The 25,130-nt window shown below is 41.2% G+C and overlaps 1 protein-coding gene and 2 long non-coding RNA genes across 6 annotated transcripts; 2 read left to right on the top strand and 1 right to left on the bottom strand.

The window, feature by feature from the left end:
• Nucleotides 1–2,980: 2,980 nt before the first annotated feature.
• Nucleotides 2,981–11,973, bottom strand: LOC4346434 (uncharacterized). 4 transcript variants are annotated; one of them, XM_015755377.3, is made up of 11 exons: nucleotides 11,776–11,973; nucleotides 11,506–11,688; nucleotides 10,340–10,468; nucleotides 8,950–9,089; nucleotides 8,626–8,712; nucleotides 8,364–8,492; nucleotides 5,320–5,472; nucleotides 4,879–4,980; nucleotides 3,807–3,986; nucleotides 3,634–3,682; nucleotides 2,981–3,370 (listed from the first exon to the last, which is right to left on the bottom strand). In XM_015755377.3, exons 1-10 carry the CDS (start codon nucleotides 11,858–11,860, stop codon nucleotides 3,674–3,676), a joined length of 1,197 nt encoding a protein of 398 aa, XP_015610863.1. In that variant the 5' UTR covers nucleotides 11,861–11,973; the 3' UTR covers nucleotides 2,981–3,370; nucleotides 3,634–3,673. The 4 variants fall into 4 exon arrangements, with proteins under 4 accessions (XP_015610863.1, XP_015610862.1, XP_015610860.1 ...); XM_015755376.3 differs by having other exon boundaries at nucleotides 2,981–3,365; nucleotides 3,634–3,713; nucleotides 11,776–11,972; XM_015755374.3 differs by having other exon boundaries at nucleotides 3,634–3,713; nucleotides 11,776–11,969.
• A 1,666-nt stretch (nucleotides 11,974–13,639) lies between these two features.
• On the top strand, nucleotides 13,640–14,352 carry LOC136351739 (uncharacterized). Its single transcript, XR_010734876.1, has 2 exons — nucleotides 13,640–14,024; nucleotides 14,108–14,352. It is a non-coding gene; the product is annotated as an uncharacterized lncRNA (long non-coding RNA).
• A 1,796-nt stretch (nucleotides 14,353–16,148) lies between these two features.
• On the top strand, nucleotides 16,149–19,718 carry LOC112936467 (uncharacterized). The gene is made up of 3 exons (XR_010734875.1): nucleotides 16,149–16,243; nucleotides 18,851–19,059; nucleotides 19,172–19,718. It is a non-coding gene; the product is annotated as an uncharacterized lncRNA (long non-coding RNA).
• Nucleotides 19,719–25,130: the final 5,412 nt, after the last annotated feature.

Raw genomic sequence — 25,130 nt, 5'->3', positions numbered from 1 at the left:
GTCTTGCCTTTAAGAAGGACTCATTAAGTTGGCATAACACTAATTGTTTCGATGGATGGATATTTAAATTCCAATTATTATGTTGACTTGCATTAGTTAATTTGTGTACATAGCATGACCAAGAAATTGGTTGTGGAAGGCAAGGCACAAAAATATTGTGGTCTTATGAAATTCATCTATGCATATCGATTAGATGTCAAAACTATTGTCAATAATAATGGTACCTTAAATCCCATAAGGTCATCGGTAAATTCAAGTTTAGGTTGAATGAGATGGATAATTGCCTTTGGGTGGACATTAACCTTACTAGTACTCTGAAAGGGTCACTTAGGCCTAGAGAGGGGTGAATAGACTAATTTCAAAACTTAAGTAAACGTAGAAGCAAGAATTTTCAGAAATTCCGAAAATCACAAAGTGTGCGCACGGGTAAAGAAATGCTAGATCTAACTACCCACGAGAATGAATAACTAGCACAAACAGTAACTAGACTTATAGCGGCACAAACAAGTAAAGCTAGAGGAGGGGGAGAGAGATTTCACCGATGTTCTTGTAAGATTAGGTGTTCCCGAAGTTCAAATCCTTGAGGGGATTCTAGTCTCTCTTGAGGAGCTCAGAAAAGCCGGGTCTTCGTTAACCCTTTCCTCTAGAGGCTACGCAAAGAATTACTTCCAGTAGTGCTATCTCTTTCCTTTCGGCTCTTTCCTTTCGGAGGTGAGATCCGACATTCACAAACTTCTCCTGGCCAGCCACAAGTAGATCAGTGACTCAAGAGTGACAATTTTTGGAAATTCTGAAAATTTTTTGGACATATTCGAAAATGACCTAAACCAAAATTGCTTGCAGACATTTTCGTAAATTCTAAAAATAGTTTTTGAATAAGTCCGAAAACATCCTGAACCATTTTGGTCGCTCAGCCATTTTGGTAAATTTCAAAAATGATTTTCGGACGTCCGAAAATTTCCAAAACCGAGTTCGACTTCACAGCCATTTTTGGAAATTCCGAAAGTGGAACTGTACTACTATTTTCTCAACTCAGACAACTTTCGGAAATTCCGAAAACACATTTCGGACAAGTCCGAAAAACTCCAGAACTGATATTTTGAGGAGACACTTTGAAAAATTGATTTTTGAGCACCCAACGCATTCCTCGTTATCAATGCATCATTCCCCTATATAGTACGCCTTCTCTAATGACACAAACAAAATAAAATTTACATTATACCATTTGATCATATGCTGCATCACATCGTTTTCTCACTTTCGCCGGGTTTTGTATTGAACCATGCTTTACCGAGGGCTAACATTCCTTCGCACATATTCAAATAATTTGTTAGTCCCCTCTAATCACATTGTTATTAATCACCAAAATCATTTGGGGCCTAGATGCACTTTCATACTCTATATGTCTAATGTCCCATTAGCAAGCACATAAGTAAGAGATGCATCAGTGAAGGGATTTACTTTTAAGTTTAAGTCCAAAGAAGTACTAGACTTATTTATTTTCATACAGTGGCAGAAATTTTGGGATATAATGTGAGGTTGATTTTTCACGTCTGCTCTAATTAGGGGGAATTAGTTAATCAGATAAAGTTAAGTTGATTCCCTATGTTTTTGTCGTCGGAAGCAAAATAAGCCCTATGTTTTTGTTGTCGGAAGCAAAATAAGCGCTAAGCCTGGATGCATATAGGTTTTGTGTTATGTATCGGGAACTTCGGTAGATTTAAGTTCAGAGTAAAAGTATCTACTAAAATATTAGGATGTCTTGCATATTGTTTGTAAGTGTCTTGCATATTGTTTCTAAGTGATTCGAAGATATGTTCACAATAAGAAATTATGATGACTTTTGAGTGAAGTTATTCAGATATTAATTTTCAAGGGTACGTGAATAATATCCACGTTAAGTTATGCTCTTATTCTTGTATAAGGAGCAAAATCCATGGTTAATGGAACCAAATATTATTATACTACATAGTCGACAATGCAAGCTAAGTTTGTAACATTAACTAGTCGACAATTCAAACTAAGTTTGTAACATGTTAATGAGCAAGAGTATGACTTAATAATACTTTTCTGCAACTAAGAGTGATAGATTGCTTTCTAAACCACTTAATGTACTACGATAATGAGAATGCGCAACATTATAATTCGCAGTTTGCTATTCAAGTAACAATGTCATGTGTTTCTGCCGAACACATTAACATCATGTTGTGAAAGATAGGTCCCACGATCAAACTAATGAGCATATTAATGTGAAGTTCATGCTCATGGATCCACACTACATAGACTTATAACTTAATTTGAAGTAAGATTATGTTGCTAGCCGGTGCATATGAAAAGTAATGCCTTTAACAAAATCCTAGATATAGGGGCATAAGAATTAATTAACACCCAATAAAAGTAAGTTAATTCCTACCAAGGTATTATGATGACTATAGGTATTGTTGTCATAGAAGCATTATGTTGACTGCTATAACACATTGCTTTGGTTTACTATTTTACTAAGATTGGACTGGTTAGGCTTAACCCATGCAGGAGCGACAACTCACGTACGCTAAACCATTCCCAAAACCCCAAGACTACCAATCCTAAGGCGTGCTTAAAGGGAACAAAGGGCGAATTTCCATCGCCAATGCAACACCACCGTGTTCCTGTCACTGCTGATCCCATCACCGGCAACCTACTACCACAACACCAACGCCGACAAATAACTACCGGCAACCTACTATCACAACACCGACGCCGACAAATAACTAAGGGCGACACTAATGGCTTCTCCAAACACCGGATAGCACACCACCAAATTCCACATAGTGATCATACATAGCCTAAAAGTTCATGATTTTAAAAATTAACTCCAGTAGTAGTTCTATCCATCCTCCTAATATCCTCTCTTGTAGGATTTCTAGAGCTGATCTTACTAGCCAAACACTATCAGGCAAACTCCATATCGCACAGGAGCTAGTTCCCACTGAAGTCAGGGTTAGGAGTTAGAATCAGTGAGTTAGAGCCCCTTATAAACAGGATTTGCATGTCCAATTTACAGCAAGGACGGCCACAAATCCATCAGATGATGTGGGCATGTCACGCAGAGCTATTTAAGCAGGCAGGAAGAACAATGACTACCACCCCAACTAAGCTGCCACACTTACAAACTAAGCTACAAGTGGATAGGCGTAAAAAATATTAAAATGGGTAAATAACACTCCAGTTTCCGTGCCAACTTTAGTTCACAAAAGCACAAGAGTTTTCGTGGCAAAAAGATGTACTGGAACTAGCAACAGAGCAGAAGCTCAACTTCTACTGACAATATAAGCCAAGTCACTGATTATTCTTAACGCACCGGTCATTCTTCACGGCCTGAAGCGCTGCCCTACAATAAAGAAAATGTTTTCAGGGTAAGCATTAGACAGCATAATTTATAGACAGCTTTTCCAGCTTTGTGCGGGCAATGTTTCATGGAGTATTAAGGAACTATCACTTCATAATAACAAGGCAAGCAACAAGCAGACGAAATACTAGCATTCCAAAAGGATGTAACATTTACTATTCATAGAAGCAGCAAATATTCCTTTACTCAACCCATCACAGTGAAGGGTAACGAGACTTGCCACAACGAAAATAAAGACCAGGTACCTTAGAGCATTCTCAATATCAACATTTGCTGGGTCCAGCTTCAAGCCATCTGAAAAGGCATCACAAGCATTACCATATTCCTATATGCACAGAGCAACAACTAATCAATTTTATGATCAAAAAAATTTGTGAGTAATATGTTCTTTAATAACTTAATTATTCCCTAAAAAAACCTTAAGAAGCATGAAAGCTGCTCCTTGCCGATAGCAGGCTTTTATCCAATGAGGCCGGAACATTCTGCACATATTAGCATCAGCAAGAGCTTGTTTTCCATTTTCCAAGCGCAACCAGCAGAGACTCCTATTTGCCAGCAGAGTTGCAGAATCATCAGGACTAGGTCCAAGTCCCAGTGCCTACATTACACCAGGTATACAGCTTTCAGCAATAACCAAAAAAACATCACACAAATGAAGCTATGAAAGCCTTCCAAAAATCATTTTTAAAATCATCGCCAATATTAATACTAAAAAACAGTAGTACTGCCAGTAATTATGAACAGTGTCAGATAGATGACTTGTTTATCTTCTTCATCTCAAGTGTTTGCAGGTTTGCATAACTTCTTTCTGTTGCATGCATAATGTTATCGTATTTTTTGAAACACCGCATCGTGATGTATTTTCTAACGCAGGCTCAGGTTCCCCCGGACACCAAAACTTTACTCAGTAAAGCTACAGTCATAAGAGAGCTATAATGTTTGCAATGAGTCAGGGGATGATGATACAGCCCATGACTACCAGCACTATACAAGCTGACCAGCATGTGGGTATATTTCTCTCTTAAATGACTCCACTTTCCAATTCAGGCTCACCCTTTTTTTTCCTACCCAGATATTTGTCCTGACAAAAGCACATTTAGTTCATTCATGAAATATATCTTTTCAATATGACCAACAAATTAAAAAAAGTATATTCATTTTTTTAGAGATAATCTACATCTGTTCTTGTTTCTCAGACAAAAAAAAAATACCATCAGAATACCCCCATGCCTCAAATCCACCCAAGTTTCATCCAACAGACAGCGGAACAAATCCTACCAGATGCAAGGCACATGACATTGGCCAGAAAGAACCTTCAATTAATAGGTGTGATTTAAAGACAATTTACTTGGTACAAAGAAATCAACAAATTATCTTTATATACAATAACTTTTTGTAAATAGTCAACAGAGCTATAAAATTGATACAAGTCATCTCCACACAAATTAACAATCCATTTCAAGACATAAAGATGTTCTGCAATGCCTTACACTTGTATAGAGTTGTGCCGCAAGTAAATAATCCTTTCTCTTGAAAGCCTCTTTACCTTCTACTTTCATTTGAGCTATTTTCTTTACACAAAGATCTTCAGGCTGAGAACAAACTTATTGTTAGAGCAGCAGTACATTTAATGCTGACATGAAGATGCATTCAGAAAACTACTTCGGCAGTTTCAGTATATATGGATGTTGCTTTAGATTACACATGTTAAAACTTCAACAACTTTGGCCCCTAATATACAAGTAGCTGTTCTTGATCAAGGAAAACATTTTTTTTTTGCAAAAAAAAAAGGTGAAGTAAAAAAATGGCACCATCATATCTTCAAGTCCAAGTCCTTGTGAACATCAGGAGCAATTACAAAATAAATGATCGAGAGTAATAAAGTTGGAGAATAACATTATGGAAATACAAGGATGGAAAAAAAAAGATACCAATGGCTTCGAACCAAAGTTTTTTGCATGGGCAAAGATTCCATCAATACTCCAATCTGGCACCGTTGAAATTGGTGAAGTCAAAGGAAATAACATCTCAACAATTTCCCTATGGACTTGGAGAGCAGCAACTTCAATTGGAAAAACACCAAACTGCAAGATGAAAAAAAAAAGTTCTTTCATAATATATCATGACTAGTACAAATGCCAAATATAATTGCAAAGAATTTGAACCAAATTAGAAATATTTCAACCCAATGGTTGCAGTATCCCAGTACAACTATACAAGACAGGTAACGTCACACACGCACAGAAAGCATTAGGTTTCCTCGCAAAAAGAAAAGAAAAAGAAAAAAGAGAGAGCATAGGTTAAATCATCAGAGACGCACAGAAAGCAAGGACATGTTGGTATGATGAAAGACCACAATTATACATGGGAGGGCACAAAACTGTACTTGTGGAAGTAGGATTTAGCTTGTTTGATCAGGCTACGGACAATTTGGATCTATTTGTTGGCTCCAACACCAGGATCGACATTCACTCAAAGCAGCAAACAGCCCAAATAGATGGACTCATTCGTTCGGTCCGGCGAAAAAAGTTGACTTTTTTCCTAGTCAAACTCGTAGGATCGACATTCATTCCTTTTCACTCCTAGGATCAACATTCACTCCTTTCCCTCATAGGATCGACATTCACTCCTTTTCATATTATAAGTCGCTTTGACTTTTTCCTAGCCAAACTTAAAAAAGTTACCAACTTTATAGGAAAATATAACAACATATCAAATACAAAATAAACATATTATCAAAAATATATTAAATGTTAGTTTTAATGAAACTAATTTGGTATTGTAGATGTTGCTAATTTTGTCCATAAACTAGTTCAAACTTGAAGTTTGGTTAGGAAAATTGTCAAAGCGACTTATAATATGAAATGGAGGGCATAGCTAGAAATTTCTATTTGGATTACCCATTGCCGTCATAGCTTTCTACAGCTAGCTCATCACCAATCTTTCTAGTACATGCATGTTCTAGTGATAGTTTGAAGCAATGCAATTAGCATACATGCCCTTCACCTTAGTCAAATCCAATTTGACTACTTTCTCAAGAAACATTAATTTTACGACACGGATAGTTTTTTTAATAAAAAAGTAGCAGGCCTTCCAGTTATATTAATAAAACAGGAGAAAACAATACAAAGAGAGAGACCAACCCCTGCAGGGAACACCGTGGTACCAACACCAGCTTGAAGGCATTTAAGGTACCAAACCAAGAAAAGAAAACAAAAACCTCAAAAACACAAAGCTACAAGCAGCCAGCCATGATGCATGCATTAAAATGGCGGGCTCATGCCAAACTTGATGCAAACATCCGAAGTTTCAAACACCAACAACTATGCCAGCACCAAAAACACCGACGGCAACCACCAGCAAGTCAAACCCAACCCAAGACAAGTGCACATGAGCAGAAGCACAATGCACCATAGAAAATTAGTAAAACGTTGGGAGCCATAGAGGTGGTGTCATTGTGAAAATGCCGAACATCAACAATACGACAGCCAAGAAGACAAGAAACACTACGCCACAATGCCTCCAAGCTAACCCACCATCTTGGGCACCACATGAAACCCATCACACAAGCATATTCTCGCACATGAAGCCTTGAAAGTTACACTTATTCACTCAATAATATAGGCCAAGGAAGCGCACAGTAGGAAGAAATAATAATATCATTACCATCTCTATACAATATACACAATGTAAAACATACCACACTGTACATTACACTTTATCAAGACAATGTGTTTCCTCCTGATGCAAAGTATCTATTTCTGGAATCACTGATACACTCGTTCACCACTTGGTTTCTTCAGTTCAGTTTTTCCACCACATAGAAAACTTAGTTTTCCAACTGTCGGTGTAAAAATTATGGCACGCCCCTGAGACTTAGGAAACGTCAAATAGACCTACTTTGGGAAGGCTGCGGGAGACCTACTTAGACTCGACAAGGACTCCACTAAAACTACTGGTACCAAAAACACCTCTACAAGTCCTAGGAAACGAGACCTACGAGTATAAATACTCGGCCCCAGGAGGGGTGCAGACGAGGAAACCAATAGAACAACAATCAACTCAAGCCATGACGCCAACCAAGCCCTACCAAGATCAATCCCTTATTCTGCCAAGGAATAACCCTACAGAACAACAATCAACTTAAACCACGACGCCAACCAAGCCCCGCTAACATCAATCCATCGACCTGCCAAGAGCCACCGGAGTATAACAAATAAGCTTAGGATAGACACATACACCTCTTTTGTCCATATATCAATAAAGCAACAGTCTAGGGAGGCCTGAGGGCTCGAACCTTTATATAAATCATCTCTTGTCTGACTGGACCTCAGAAGGTAACACAGACAAATAGAACCTAGGTAAACAAGTTTTCTATTGTCAAGATTTTAATCGACAACACCAACATTGCCAACAAAAAAATCAGTTAGAAAAATAGAAGCCACACCGAATTTACCAAAATAATTTTGTTAGTCTTTTTCAGGAATTTATGCACCGAAATTCTCGGGGTGTTTCAATCTGGTAGTCTTTCTTTTTTAGGACAAATTACTGTATAGAACCACATGCACCACACAAGGCACACATCAATTCATATCAACAGACCCCTACTACGAGAACCATAAGCCTTGGGAATTTAAATGGGATCCTTGAGGCATTTTGGCCAGGGATGCAGCAAACTCAAGTTGCTTCTCCTCAGGCCTTGAACCTCACCTCTTCATAACCTCAATGTCCTGAGGCACGGGGATGCGAAACATGAGGGATTGGGGCTGGTCTGGTGGAGTGGAATACTGGACGCCTAGTCTAATAACCTTGGTTTGGTGGGATGGAGGAACAGACTGGAGACTACTGAGGACCCAGTGAGTGCCGATAAGATTTTCAGTTGATTCCCGTCAGTATTTGGATTTTGCTAAGAAATGTCCAATCTCGCATTAATAGCTCATGGCAACTGAAAAATGAAGGAAATAGTATAACTCACTTGGTCCGGAATATTAGGATTAGCACCAGCATCTAATAGGCATTTCATGATGCCAGAAAAACCATAATTTGCTGCCATCATAACATAAGTAGCACCATTGGAGTCTCTAAAGTTCACATCAGCCCCAGCCTGTATAAATGAATTATTATTTGATCAGTTCAGTTTGTGTTTCAGATGCTATCCAGAGAAAATGTCCATGGAATGAAAATGGAGCTTCCAAATACAACTATAAGAATATCCGTATCAAGAAAGGGGCACTGACTTGGATGAGCAGTTTGACGCATTCCAATGATTTAGAAGATATAGCCATATTCAATGGGGTATCATCAAGATTGAAAACCTTATCAGGCTGTTGGAAGTAAAATGATGGAAATAAGGATCAATAGAGAACTATCAATCATATGCATGCTTGCAAAGAAATTAGACAGCATTTACATAAATTCTGAGCAAATAGGCATCTTTATTTCATTCAAACCAGTTATAATCAAGTGTTGATATAGATGGACCACATGTACCAAAGGCAAAAACATATAAGTTTTCTGTTATACACCTAAGAAAGGAACAAATAAAATGAAGAAAATATTACATCTGCATGATGGTCCAATAATATCTTCATGGTGCTACATTGACCATGAGCAGCAGCCGTATGCAACGGGGTCCCATAGAGAGAATCAAAAACAATACCAATTCCTCTTGACAGCAGCAATTCTACTATTTCACAGTGTCCTGGAAGAGAACATTTGTTAAATAAAAAAAAAACTAAATTGCAACAAAATGTTTATAGTATCTGCAGAAGCATATGATGCAGACCTAAGAAATGTCACATTTGATTCAAATCAATTCCCCTGTATTCAAGGAAAATATTCAAAATAGACTCAGGATCAGGGTTCAGTTTACCAACCATAAACCACTTGGTAACCAGTAAATAGGGATTACATTTTTAAAATGGCTGGTTGGTTATTTGAGTTCTTTGTAATTGTTATAGGCATGAGAGACATCCGTCATGTTAGGAGCACATATGTCTATACAACACTAGGAAAAAATATATCCCCACTGCCTGAAAAAAGGGGTTGGTGTTTGGTGCTCGACAGTCCCCTACCCTTTACCATAAAAGATGTTTTCTGGATTGTATAATGTGTGAGTTGATTTTTAAATCATTGGCAAAGGATTGAGTTATTGGCACATCAGTATGTGCCATTGGAGATCTGCATAACTTCATTAAGTTATGACACCAGATTGTAACATAACTTTATTGTACTTATTTCACTTCCCCATCTCTTTTAAGTTGTAATCTCGTCCGGTCTTGGGCTTTTGTCTCCGTAGTGCTACCTCTTTAGAAGTACATATAAACTAAGTTGGGTCATCTCGACCTTCCATTGAGTTCTCAGGACAAAAAAAGAAAGATAGCATTCTCCAGTTTCATTTGGCTGCTGCTCAACTAATTATGTCTTTAACGCTAGAATTGACAGCCTGCAGCATTTATTATGTTCAAATACTTGCTCAAATTTTGACTGAAACGGTGCAAATTCTGGAGCCTTGCTGAGGATTTTCAGTTTCGAAATGTTTTTTGCCGAGCACGCGCAAGCGCACCGGGGGGGGGGGGGGGTGTCGGTCTGAAATTCACGAAATTATTAGAAAATTTCCTAGTGTTGACAAATTTTTGTGATTTACTAGAATAAGTACCGAATTTTTTTGGCCGGAATTATTAGAAAATTTGACAAAATTTGAATGAATTTGAATAAATTGACCAAATTCACAAAAAAATTGCAAAATGCCGAAAATTTCAGGCAAGATATGTGCTTGCGGCTGGGGGGGGACGAAATTTCAGAAATAAATTGCAATCCCTGGCCCTGCTCAGGAAAACTAATAGAGTAGATAATAGAACAAATTAACCGATGGTTAATCTAAAGTGACAAAGTATTTACACATATATATCAAACATATTTTTCAAAACATGCGTAGTGTGAGAGAGATACCTTTCCCGGCAGCCGCATGAAGAGGTGATCCTGATTTACCAACAATCATTGGATCAGCACCATGATCAAGCAGATATCTTGTAGATGCAGTTCTCCCAAAAAACGCAGAAAGGAATAGTGGAGTTTCACCTGATAAGAAAAGGTAGTGAATATTAAGAGCTTAGGGAACTCATATGGTCATATACCATTCTTGCCTTCAACAATGCAAACTACAAAGGCTCCTGCTCCACAAGGTAAAATATATCTGCAGTTATTGCTGTTAAAACAACAAAAATGTGGATTTATCTTCAGTGATCCTAATGTAATACCACTGATTTGAAAAGAACTAAAGTGTCCAACTAGTAATGCAGAAATTTTGTGCAATAAAATACGGGAAAAAAAACATTTATATGCCAATGACATTGGCCATAATTAATGATATTGCACCCCGTTTGGCACCCATGAATTTGCTCTAGAATCATGGAATTGGAATTCAATTCCTATGACATGGGAGTTTCGAGGACAGCAAGAATCAGATTGGAAATTCCAGTTCAATTCTTAGTCAGAATATAATAATAGAAACCATCGCCGCTGCCCAAGAGTCAGTTCCTTTGGTAATTGTTTGGTGGGACCTTTCTTTCTTGATAAAATCATTCTGCTAAATTAAATATCGTCTCGTCTTTAATAGTATAAAAGCACAGTGGATTGGTGTGTGATCTCATATTAAAATATGGATTTGATGCACATAGAAAATGAACATGACCCCTTTTTGAAAAAGCACAACCCGATAGAATGCATTGGTATTATTGTTTGGAATCAAATTCAAATTCCATTAGGATATATATAAATTTGGGTCCAGCTCTAGATATAAACACAATGGGGGAGGCACTGGTATAGTTGATATAGTAATAATCATTTGATATTCCGCAGCAATTCAAGCTAGAACCTGAAGTATAAATTTAAAATGCATACATTGCATTGCACAGCATCAAAAGTTGCACAAGCGTGCAAATAACACCACAAGCTCATATAGTACGTAACCAGCATGAAACCAACTGTCGCAGGTGAGGAATATTAAACTATATGGACACGCATATCGATCTCTTCCGTTTCCCCGGGTAGGAGCATCCAGGATAAGTGAACGATTCGTACATTAGAGCGAATGGAAGGGGATCAGAGATCAGAACCTCTGTCGTTGGTTTGGTTGACGTCGAGGCGGAGGTCCTCGACGAGGTACGTGAGGACGTCCATCCTCCCCTCGGTGGCCGCCAGGTGCAGCGCGCGGCTCCCGCTGCCGCCGTCCGCCACGGCCGCCAGGACGTCCGCCTCGCCGCGGCCGCGCCCCGTCGTGACCAGCCCGCGCGCCATCTCTACGCCCAGCGATAAGAAGGGGGAAGAAAATAGGAATTAATGGGGGAAACCCTAGGAGGGAGAGAGAGGGTTGGGTGGGTACTGACTCCTGAGGAGGCGAAGGTTGCCGTCGAAGGCGGCCTGGAGGAGCATCTTCTCCCACCGCTGCTTCCCCATCCCCTTCTCCTCCATGGCGATCGATCGAGCGGGCGGCGCGGAGAAGGCGAAACGTCCAGACTCCAGACTCCATACCGAAGTGAAGTAGTAGTAGCAGCCTGCAGCCTGCAAGTAGAGAAGACGAGCGGCCTGAGCGGGGGCGATCGCGTTGATTCTGTTGCGACGGAGATGACGCCGCTGACCCCGGGCCCATCCTTCCACGTCATACGGTGCTTTCTTTTCCTTCCTTCGCCCAAAATACTAGAGCAAGTTTAAGTTTAATAGTATAGCCAACTACTAGCTCCAGTTCATCTATAGCCAATCTAGTAGCTCATTCATACAATAGTTACATACTACACTATTAATATCTGGTCCCACCTATCATACACACAGTGTCTTAAAGTCCGTGCTACAGCTTGCTACAAATCTATAGCCCGTTGCTCTTCTCTCACCTCATTTATCTCCTTAAAATATATTTGCAGCTGGCTTATAGCCTGCTATTGTACCTGCTCTTAGCTGTAAGCACATGTGAAATAGAGAAGAGAAGAGAGAGAAGGAAAACTGCAGCACGGACTCCAATATATTGTGTGTATGAGAGATGAGACCAAATATTAATGGTGTAATATATGTTTATAGGTAACTCGTTATGGTTACGGAGAAGGTATATCTTCTATCCTATGACTTATAGAATATACGAATATGATATACCTTTGCGTACACAGGTTGCTTCCATATACGCTAAGGTAATTCAACAAATATTATGGAAAGTATCCTTACGAGTCGGGAGACTAACAAAGTCCCACTCGGAGGAGGTAAGGTGTCTTCTATATCGTACGGGGTCCGATATTTTCAAGTTCTACATGGAAATGATTCACGGTGTAAAAGGGACACCTCGGGAGGGGTTTCGGGTATCGAATTTCACCACCAACACATCGACCATAGCCTACAAAGCCGGAGCACGTGAAGCCAAGTCACCAGAAAATCTCGTCGAATCCATCGACTACGATCTCGTCGGTACAGCCGAATTTGCCTACTCCTATTGTATTATGTGGTTTTCCATATTAATCCCATATAAACTGGACTAGCTATTAGCTGATAAGGGGCTTGAACCAATATAATCCTTGTATTTTTTCTTGCTTGATGTCGTATCGTGTAGATCCTCGTACCAACGTACCCTAGTACTCTACTCATCTGGTCTACGGGTATCACCCATTGACATAACTATTGTATGAATAAGCTATTAGATTGGCTATAGATAAATTGGAGCCAATAGTTGGCTATACTATTAAACTCGCTCTTAGCTGTCCAAAATTATTACTCCATGCTATAAAGTGTTTAATCACATATTAAATAGCAATATTTTGGGATGAATGCAGTAGGAAGAAATAGAATATATAGCCACGGTAAGTTTTGTTCTATACTTGAACTTTTAAATTATTCAAACAAGACCTTAAACATGATATCATGTTTGTACATATGTAGTCCTTCCATGTATCATAGGGAAAAAAACAAGAGGAAAAAAGAAATTAAAAAAAACCAAGTGATTTTGCATATTAAATATTTTTCAACTATGTACATGGCATTTATTTAGCATATTAGTTACATATTTAGTGTTGGTAGCTAATTTAACTTCGTATCGGCATATTTTGCTTTTTCGAATCATCGTTGCACCTATATTTCTATATCTATACTTCTATACTAATATAAAAAGGAGGAGTTGTCCCCCCTCCAATCCTACAGGTGAAATCATCCGGATTAATCTGCACCGTCCATCCGCGCCGAATACTTCGCTCCTCCTCCTCCAGCCACGAAGACATCGCTCCACACGCGAAGACTTCGCTTCTCCTCCTCGCTCGCTCCTCCTCCTCCCCGCATGTTCTGCCGCCGTGCCGCCGCATCCTCGCTAGAGATCCTCCCCGCGTGGACTGCCGCCGCTAGAGCTGCTGATTCTTCCCTGCCGCCGGAGCCGGTGCTTCTTCCCCGCGTGGACTGCCGTCGCATCCCCGCCGCCGGAGCCGCTGCTTCTTCCCCGCCGCAGCCAGTTCCGACCTCGGCCCCATCCGCCACGGCCGGAGCTGACTTTCCGCCGCCACCGGCGCCGACGTCCTCCTCATCTGCTGCTGTGCCAATCCCTTCGCCGATCCCCTCCATCCCCATCATCTCTTGCCGCTCACCTCCTTCTACTCTACCACACAACCCGGTGCTCTCTCTATTGTCGCTTGTTCCTCTCTCCCCTTGGTTAACACTGAGGAGTACTAACTAATTTTGTTTTGGATGTTATAGATTTTATACCAGAAGTCCAAAACAACATCCATCGGTATGGAGACGAGTTGTTTCAGGGTGTTGAATTGCTTGCCAATCCCCCTTCAATTTTCTGTATGAAATATACTCAGATCTTGTGTCGGTTCCTCATGTCGATTCCTGTGTGATTTTCTGTTGCGGAGTATAGCTTCATCAAGCCAAATTTAATGTTTTCTAATTTCTCCTGTTTTATTATTCTTACGTGATATTACTTGTAGCAGCTAAAATCAAGATGATGTGACTTGGGTAGGTTTTCAGTTGTGTTTGTATGCAACTAAAAGTTGCCAGGCTACACTACTAGGTAAGCTGGCGTGATTTATGTTTTTTTTTGCAGTGTCATCCTTTTGAGAAGTGCTTCTATGCTCCTTGAAAAAAAACCTGCACGGAAATTAAAGCACATCAATGGTTCGGATTAAAAGGTGATTACTAGGGTAAACCGTCATTAGCAAGGGGCAATTTCGACCAGGAAGTGAAAGCCCACATGCAGCCCAGGCCGATCGATCCATCGATCTGGGAGGTCGACACGGCAACAGGGCTAGATGGTGAAGATCACCAGATCGGCCGGGCATGTGCGAGGAATGGGAGGGCGACGAGCTGTGAGGGCTATTGTCGACTTGTTGTCGTTGCGCTCGGCGTTGAGACAGATTATACAGTATGACGAGATATAGGACCAGTTCTCGAAGGGCAGTGTGGTGTGGAAGCGGCAGACCAGATGGAGAATGGCCGCATCCTCTACGGCGGCGGCCATCCATGATGACTCAAACTCCTGCATGGTAGAATACCCGCTTCTTGTACCTAGTGAAACCTAGATAGAAATCCCAACGATTCTCCTGTTTTTTGATTCAGTGATTTTCGTCCTTTACAAAAGCTAATCCTTTTGGCCGCTTGACATAGATGATGCAGATATTATCTGAATATCATTCCAGGTGCGTCGCGAGGGAATTGCCGTTGCGAATCGATCGATGAGAGATGGCTGGGTATGGGGTGGGTATGGATATGAACTTTTGCGTCCGGGACGAAATTGCCCCTCGCTGATGAGGTTTACCCTGTTAATCGCTTTTTAATCCAGACCATTGATGTGCTTTAATTTTTGTGCAGGTTTTTTTTATTGAGGAGCATAGAAACACTTCTCTTGTATGAATCATATCTTAATTTGGTAACATTAAAATTCTTTCTGAGTTATCTCCTAATTTCATACCATTAAAAACAATGACTTTTCAAGAATCAAGTTCACTGCCATGATACACCGAATATAGCCATGTGAGGGAGCTCTTGCCATCATATTTTCATGTGCCATTTGATGACCGTAAATTTGGTTTTCCAAGATGTGCAGCAGGTAACACTGTCGATGCGGCTGCCTTTGGTGGTGTTCTCTGTTCAACCTGAACTACAGGAGTAATCGGTCTGCTAACACAGACCTGGTCTCAAGGTGCCATGCAACTCGCTGATTCCACAAGCTTATGACTGAGTAGCAGGTAAACATTTTGTCCATCCATTATCTGCAAATCCACCTGTGCAACTCTTTGCTTCCCAAATTTGATTGCATGTGTTGCATATTTTTACTGATGCAGAATCGAATGGTTTTAATGTTGTATGTGCAGACACTGTGGCAACAAATCTATCCCAAGTTTCCTGCGGTTTTATTTCATTTGCACTCTGATTTAAATGAATTACATATGCAGATGTCAATCTGATTTACCTTTGTACATGATTCAAGATTCAACTACAGCAATTGAAAATGTTCTTCCCTATAGATCAGAAAGAATGAATTTTTAATGGTGAGGTATAACAAAGATTCTAGATTATGCATAATTTTCTTACCACAAAACTGAAATGATGTTTGATATAATTCATAAATTATTCTAAAAATTTGTTTTGTAGATCGGTAAAATTCACTCGGAATCCTGAGTGGTAGAATGACATCATTGGTCTTATCTGAAGCAAAGTATTCAATTCCCTCTTAATTTGCTATAGGAAGCCGTTTGATACTTTGTTTATGTTGGTCTATTGGCTCATTTGGAAGGGAACGTACTGCAAGAATCTTTGATCAGAAGAGAAGCACAGCAGCCCAACTATTTGCTGACATCAAGGATGGAATCTCCATTTGGAAGGAAGCTGGTATGTTTTAAAACATCAGTGAGTTGTACCGTGTTTTAGTTTGGAGCAAGTTTGTTCCATGGCCCTGTTAGGCTTCGACAACACGTTCTGTTGATATAATTTATACGGAATTGCTAAGCATCTATCGACAGAAAATGCATACCCAAATCTTGCAAATTTTAAATCACCGGATGTGCTTCGCGATTCGTGCTCCATGTGCTTCTTCTCCAACTCCGGTAACCTCCTCTTCTTCTCCGGCGCCGGCGAATTAGGGTCCCGGGGTGGGGTGGGGTGGAGGTGGGAGGGGAAGAAGGGGGAGGTGGCCGGGCTCAGAGGGATGGCCATGAGAGGTGGCAGCCCGGTAGTGAGCGGCGGATTTTAAATTTAAAAATAAACCATCTCGATACTTATTTCTAAACCTGAACCTTCTTGCCCACTCCGCCTCGCCTCGCTTGGCTAAACAATAGTCACACCATCCGCACTTGCTCATGGAAAAAATATTCATATTCAAAAATAAGTTTTGGGAAGGTTTATTTTTAAAACTAAAAATGAAAAGGTTCAAAAAAATTAAAAAATATATATCTGTGATTGGTCATATATTACATTTTTATCTGTTGGACTTCATATTTCTAACGAGCACGGAGCCTTTCAGTATGATTAGATCAATTCCCTGTTATACTACCTTGGAGTTGTATGCTTGTGTCATGCTCAAACAGCTCGACTATTCAGCCCATCCAATTTTCAAATGATCTTAACGACTGATTGTCGCAGGGTAGAGACATACAAAGAACAAACAATAATTTTGTTTTTAAAATAGCTCAAAAGAATATTTAGTGAAATTTTACCAGGGTGAATATGTTGGGATCATGAGTTCCCAATCACAAATTCCCTCGCCGCACCAAGTGTGCCCCTTTTCAATCACCGGTTCTTAAAAATATGTTTGTGTGTTTTGGGTGACATTACAGGAAAATGCAATAATATTTTAGTGTTTTTATATGTCGAAAACGTGCATTGCACGTGCACGATTACTAGTCTTAGTATAATCTAAACATAGCAAGCTAAGGGACCTAAACAAGTGCTATTAGCTTTAAATAGGTGAGTTTATGCCACTATGCTGCTAATTATGCTCGTTCTTGCTATAAACAAGGCTGCAAAATGTTTTTTTCATGAAAAAATCCATTTGCTATTTTATATGTCAAGGATTGACGTGTTCCTTTTGTTCATGTTTAGAAATGGAATTCTGAACATTGCGTGCTCATAGGAAGGGCTGCATGTGCTCAGAAAAAAAAATTGGGAGGGAACCTCTTTTTTTTATAGAGCTAATGTTCATTAAACACCTAAAACTCAACATGCAAACATAATATTTAGAGAGAATCCCTTATATGCCACTAGAATTTGACCAGTTCCCTTATATGCCACTCAAAATTGGCTTCTTCCTTATATGCCACTAGTTTAAGTTTTTCCACCCTTTTATGCCACTCCCACTACTATAGTGTTAGTTGACTGTTAGTTAAAGGTTAGTTTTTTTTTCATAAATGACCAATATGCCCTCTCAACTAAAAAACGTGTAAACTTCAAAAAATCATAACTAATTTATTTTAAATCCTTTTTGAGTGAACAAAATTTTATCAGAACCAGCGAAAAATGCTCTTTATATTAAAAATATTGTTGGAAAACTGCATGTTTCATGCTTATATTGAAAATTTATTTGTGATGGTAATGGCTAAAATTGCATGTGATGTAGAAAAAATCAATTTTCATATGTTGTATCCAGTAGCTATATTAATCTTTTTACAATGAAGTTAACGGTCAACTGACGGCAATGGCATAAAAAGGAGGAGAAACTTGAACCGGTGGTATAAAAGGGAGAAGCCAATTTGAAGTGGCATATAAGGGAGCCGGTTAATTTAGAGTGGCATATAAGAGATTCTCTCTAATATTTATTAGCACTCCTAAAATCTACAAGCATGTCACATCAACCCATTAATCACATAAAGTTCAACATGCAAATATATAGTAATTGTCTACAATTTATTTCATTCTAAAACTGAACACATACATGCTAAATCATCATTCTCAAATCATTTTCATAATATTTCAATCCAAATCATTTCTTTGTTTTTCCAATATCTAATATATATCCCGCAACAGAGTGTGGGGCGATGAGAGTGCACTGTAACAACCAGTACTCTAGAACCGCTTCAATCTATTATCAGAAAAACAAATTATCAACATCTAGCTAGGACACCAAACTAGTTCCATTAAATTTAACATTAAATATATTTTGATATAATGTTGTTTGTATTGAAAATGTTATTATATTTTGGTCAAACCTAAAGAAGTCTGATTAAGAAAAAAATCAAACGACTTATAATATGATGGAGGGAGTAGGTCCCTAAACTATCAAAATGCAGATTGAAGTTCTAGAATTTGTCGAAGTATGTTATTTCGATCCCAAATTGCCACAGTCCCTCTGAGATCCTACGGGGGACTAACGTAACATGCCACACGAAGATAAACATGGCATCATGGCTCACTGACAAATAGAGATCCACTTAAAAATTTTCCTTTTTCTTTATTTGTTATTTTTATTCTCTTTTTTTCCATTTCTTCTCCTTCTCACTACAGTTGTAGGCCACCGCGGAATGCGGCACTCATCTCGACAACCTCAAGTCATCGCCAACAAGGGAAGGGGGTGACGGTGGCCTAGATGTGGCTAGCCGCATGGCTGAGGAGATGTGGGAAGGGGGAGGGCCTCAGCGATGGCGGCCCAGGCGTATCTAGCCTGTGAGGGAGGAGATGCGGGAAATGGGAGGGCCTCAAAGAAGGTGGCTCAGGTGAAGCATGCTGGCATGGTAGAGAAGATGGGGAAATAGCGCAGCAAGGGGAAGGTGAGGGGTCATCAACCTCAAGCTTCTGACTCCTCTTTATTGTTGCTGCCTTCTGTAGGGCGGGGTTCATCTGGCATAGCCTCACCAAGCTTGAGTTGGTGGGCATGGACCGGGCACAAGCCCCTCGATTTGAATGGTCTTGGTCCATTGTTCCAAGCCCGATGTCGACACCTTCTACTCAGATCCAACAACATGCGGCAGTGAGCTCCCTTTCAGCCTCTCCATGTGAGCAGGCAAGTTCTAGCTTTGCTTTCATCTCTCCGTGCCGCTGACATCGCCCCTAGTTGCCTCTGGTCAAGCTCACCTTGGCAGCTGCCCTCGAGCTCTCACAGTCTCATCGTAGTTTGTACATCTGAATGAAGAAGAAGAAAACGGAAAGGAAAAGAAGTAAAATATTTTTTTATGAATAGGCCCCACTTATCAGTCAGTGTAGAATTGCTGAATATGCCATGTCATGATGTCAATGTCTATATGGAATGCCACGTAGGATCCCAGAGGGACCGTGGCAATTTAATACCGGAATGACACAATTTGATAAGTTTTCTGGACCTAGGTGTACATTTTGAGAGATTAGGGATCTATACGACACACCCATATAAGTTGAAGGACTGTCCATGTACTTCTACTCTTTTGGTTTGAGTAGAAGATGATTGTGTGCTGCCAATGACGTGAGGAGAAGAGGTCGGTTAGATAACTCTCCTTAGAGCATGTCTAGTAGTGCCCCTACCCCGTTCTTATTGGGATTACTAGCAAAAAACCAACTCCAATCTATACTTTCTATATAGTTGGTACCCACTAACAATTATTAGAAGCTAAAGCTCAACATGCAAGCATGCCACATCATCACCCACTAGCAATTACTATTCTAGCCCATTTAAAATCCCATGCAAGCATGCCACATCTTCACTCACTAGCAATTACTATTCTAGCCTTTTTTTAAAAAAATTATATTCTAGCCTATTTTAAATCCCATGTAAACATGATACATCATCAACAAGAATGTGTCAAATCATCTTTCTCACATTATTTTCTCAACATTTCAACTTTCATCATTTCAACAATATTTAACATATACTCATCCATAAATCCCGCAGCAAAGCGCGGGGTATCACCTAGCATTTTCTCATTTTACTGCCAAAAGTTTGGAGTTCCCATCCCTTTAGTTTTCGCTTTGTGAGGAACGTACAAGCGGGCCTTCCTGATCCGCTTCCAATTGCGTGCTCTTGCCGCTCAAGTCTTGTACCCGACAATCATGCAGGAGGAAGAGGAATAAATTGATTTTTATGGTTAGTTTCACATGAGGCCAACGTTTTCTATTTTAGGGAGTCAATTTTTGGCAACCTCTTGGAGGGATATTTTTTTTTTTCACGCATCAAATTATGTTTAGAATTTGAAAAAAACCAAAATTTTAGGGATGAGATTTAGCCAATCTCTTGGTGTTGCTCTTAGGTCCATTTTGAAATAGAGGACTGGCAAAGGAAGGATTCAATTGCGAAAGGGCCTATAGTTTACTAGTTACAAGAGCCTCAGTACCATCATAGGTCCTGGGTTCGACTGGTGACGTCGTGTCACGCCTAGAAATTCACGAACCAGAATTTCTAAGCTGAATGTGCATTAAATCCCTGTCCAGGACCAGCCAGGGTACACAAACGGCAATTGTTGACATACAGATCCACGTCTTACAAAAATATAAAAGATTACAAATGCAGCGGAAAAGACAAAAGCGAGCTAAGCCTGAAGACTTGACTCCTGCAATGAGGTGACTCTATTCCACAGGCATCCTTGACGGCAGTGACAAAACCAACTTCTTCGAGACATCTCCAACTGAGAAGAACTTCAACTCTGGGGTGGGGGAAAAGAGAGCAAGACTGAGTACTACCCACTGTACTCAGCAAGTCATACCGGAAGAGAATGTATGATGCAGGGTATAACCAAAGGAGGCTAGAGGTTCATTTGCATAAAGCTAGCATTTAAAAGCAGTAGTTGAAAGCAGTAAAACAGTTGTAGCAATTAATCAATATTAACCAATCACTGTCCAATGCTACACCAGGTTGCAACAGGCCCAACCAACCACCTGAACTATACCAGTTCATTAAGCTAAACTAGGGGTGAGACTAATCACGATGAATCTGGTCGATCGCCCATAACCGCGGGCACGACTATTCGAATAGTTTTACTCTGATCAGAGGTGTACAACTGTACCCACAAGACACAGCCCCACGACACGTTACCGTGCGCCGACATGCCACCACGACATACCGGAAAGAGGCCGTGACAGGATCCTTCGCATAACCCCCTCTAACCGATCGCACCACACCTTAGGGTTCGCCCCCGTCATCAGCAGGCAACGGGCAGCCCCCCTTTCATGCCGCGGTGAATCCAGAAGCCGATCAACCGGACACCTCGGCCGACCCAACTCCATCACGCCCACCCTCGCCTGGGTACGTCGGCTAGAGGAAAGCTACACTACACTACAAGCCCAGCCGTTGCCCACGCTGGCTTGTGGTAAGTACGATAAGTTCTTCTAGGGCATCCCGCGAACCGATCCTTAATTGCCATGGGCACGACTAGCAGAACCATGCACCCACAGCCCACCATGTAGTGTATTTTAATTAACTAACACCATTGCAGTGGCACTAATCCAAAGCTATGCCAATAATCAAAGTCTATGCATTAATGTGATTCCCCTTTTGTGTACTAGTTGAACTAAGCATGGCTAAGCATTTCCTAAGCCAACATCTAATCATTTGGATACCCAAGTTATCAATAACATAAGGTAAACAATATATGGCTGAGTAGTTGGGCCCATCCCACATGATATTGTAAAACGATGCAACATTTAATAGAAATACAGGACATTTGTAAATTGGGTATAATATGATCAATCGTAATGCATGACTTGCCTTGCTCTCACACTGATGAGACCACAGCAACGTCTTCGAGAAACCGCGGATCGACGAAGCGGCCGAAATCTACGCGACAAACAAAGCACACAAGGAAAACATGCTATAAGACTACTGAAACAGGAAACAAAACCATTTTTAATGGATTCTATGCATTTTTATAAATTTACTGAGACTTGAATGGACTTAAACGGAGCTTGGATGGATTAGATATGAATTTTAGAAGATTATCTGTGTTTTTACTAATAAAGAAAAGACCTTAATAGATTTATTGCGCAATAAATAACCCCGGATGACATCAGCAAGGGGGGCGGCGCCGACAAGCGGGCCCCGCATGTCAGCGGCACAAGAGGAGGAGGAGGTGGCCTAGCGGGTGGGTCCCAGCAGACGGTGGCTCAAAGGGGAGGAGGAAGGCGGCCTGGCTCGGCTCGGCTTCAAGGCGGCCGGCCGGTTATGGTGAGGGCGGCTGCGCGAGCGCGTCGTCTGCGACGACAATCGGCGGCGAGAGGCGGCGGCGGGCGGTGCGAAAGGCAGCGGCGACCGGCGCGAAGGGCGGCGACGCACGGCGCAGCCCGGCGCTAGGAGGGAGAGGAAGGGAGAAAAAGAGGGGGAGGGAGGCCTCACCGGGGATTCGGCCGGCGTGGGTGAAGACGACGGCGGACGGCGGCGGCAAGCGGCGGATGGCGGGGTGCGCGGGGTGGACGAGGCGGCTCTCGACGTCGCGAGGCCGACGACGATGACGGAGTGGCTCGACGATGGCCCTAGCGGCGGCTAGCGACGGATGGAGGCAACAATGGGCGGCGGCGCGTGGCTTGGCGTGGGGAGAGCGGTGCGACGGCGGTAGGGGCAACCGAGCGGCGGCCGGGATAGCTCCCATGACGGCGAAGCTAGCAGCGGCGACGGCGTGGCGCAGCGGCGGCGGCGCATGGCCGGAGGCGTAGGCAAGCGGCGGTGCTAGTGGCGAGCGGCGCGATGGAGGTAGGAGGCACGAGAGAGCACGGCGAGTGGGGAAAAAGAGAGAGGGGGCTCGGGGGAATGTTTTATAGGCGAAGGGGGAGGCGGACGAGGCCGAGAAGGTGGCCGATTTGGCCGGCAACGTGGGAGGTGGAGAGAGAGAGGGGGGAGGATTCGAAATGAATCCCATCTCCAAGCGGGTGTGTGCGCGTGCGGGAGTGGTGGGAGAGTGGGCGGGCGATAGGGACGCGGAGCACAGGCGGAGTGGGGCACGGGAGGAGCAGGGGAAGCGGCGGCGTGGGCGGCGGTTTGCATAGGGCACGGCGGCTGGAGGTTAGGGGTGAACCCGACAGGTGGGCCCCACCTGTCGGCGCCCAGGGGGAGAGGGGGAGGAAGGTAGCACTTCGGGGGAGGGGAGAAGTATTGGGCCGGCCCGGTAAGGAGGGAGGCACGGGAGGCGAGTTGGGCTGGCGGCCCAAAAGAGAAAAAGAAGGAAAAGAAAAAGGAGGAAAAAGAAAAAGGATTTTCCTGGGATTATTTATTGTGGTTTAAAGTTTTTAATTGGTTAAAATTATTTATTGAGCTCTGAAAATTCCACTAAAAATCCTGTTAGCATATTTTGACATGTAGAATCCAAGAAAAATTCCACATGCCGATTCCAATTATTATTTACATTTATTAATTTAGGGATTCATCTCTAGGTTAAATTAAATCATTTCTTTGGACGATTTATTTTATGAATTTAAAGCAAGGTAGGGGAACTTCAGGGCGTGACACGTCGTCAATCTCCAGATTGATTTGCTGGCCCAATCTTCGAAGCTGCTCATAAGGGTAGGGTTTGCGTGCGTGCGTTCATAGGGGTGAGTGTGTGTGCGCGTTGTGAGTGTATGCGTTGTACCGTGTAATTTAAAAAAAGAAGAAGGAAGGATTCAATTTCCTATAGGTCCTTTTCAATTCACAGGGGGAAGATCTGTTTTTTTTATAGGATTGTATTCCTATGGTCAAACCTCTTGGACAGATATATAGAAAAATAAGCACGGCGTTACGCCTTAGTTATATTGTTTATATAGTGTAATTAAATGGCTTCTCTTTCCATATCTATTTTCACACATCTAGTACTACGTTAATTTCTATGTTTTTTTTCTAGAGTGAGTACGCAAGTGCTTCTTAAACTTTGTGCAGTTGTATCATCTGTGTCATTAAACTCTTAAAATATATTTTTAGATCCCAAACTTTTTTTTGGTTGTCCTACAGCTCCAAACAGACTCTAACCCGATTCATACATTGACAAGGCATGCCACCGTGGTGCATATGTGTAGTGGGACCCACGTATCAGTCATAGGGAAAAAATAAAATTAAAAACATATTATCTCCTTTTTTTTAATTTTATCTTTTTTATATGACTGATATGTCATTCCCACTTGCAGGTCGGCCCCAATTGTGACATTGTCACGTCAGCATTTAGAGTGGATTGGTTTCCGTTTGGACCTATATAATAATCAACATAAATTTGGGGATCCGTAAATACATTTCAAGGGTATAGAGAGGTAGATGACATAACCACGTAAGTTTAGTAACCGCCAGTGGACTTTACTTTTTTTTTCTATTCATATGTTTTTCTTATATGCATTTTAAAGCGCCTTAGGCTGAGTTCGTTAGGAACAAATCTACTGGTGCACGGGAAACGGAGTGGTCTATTAGCGCGTGATTAATTAAGTATTAGCTATTTTTTAAAAAAAATGGATCAATATGATTTTTAAAGCAACTTTCGTATAGAAACTTTTTGCAACAAAATATTCCTTTTAATAGTTTAAAAAGCATGCGCGCGGAATAAAAGAGAGATGAGTTGGAAAAACAGAGTGCTGAACACAGCCTTAAAATCGTGAGAAACTGCGCGTGTAAACTGCCAATATTAAAAAATATAATATATATCTTATTTAAAAAAACTGTTTGAGTTTAGATTATTGTGCAAATTGGTGTGTTTTGCAAGAGCAAGTTCCCAACACTCCCCTCTCGTTTTTCACGTGCACGCTTTTCAAACTGCTAAACTGTGTATTTTTTTTTAAAAAAATAGCTAATACTTAATTGATCATACGTTAATAAACCGCTCCGTTTTCCATGTATGGGATGGTTCCCAACACCAACCTCCAACTTAACCAT

This window comes from Oryza sativa, chromosome 9, assembly GCF_034140825.1.
Source record: "Oryza sativa Japonica Group chromosome 9, ASM3414082v1".
In the NCBI taxonomy this organism is placed as follows: Eukaryota; Viridiplantae; Streptophyta; class Magnoliopsida; order Poales; family Poaceae; genus Oryza; species Oryza sativa.
The sequence above is the reverse complement of the archived record's forward strand: the minus strand, read 5'-3'. Positions and strand labels throughout refer to the sequence as shown.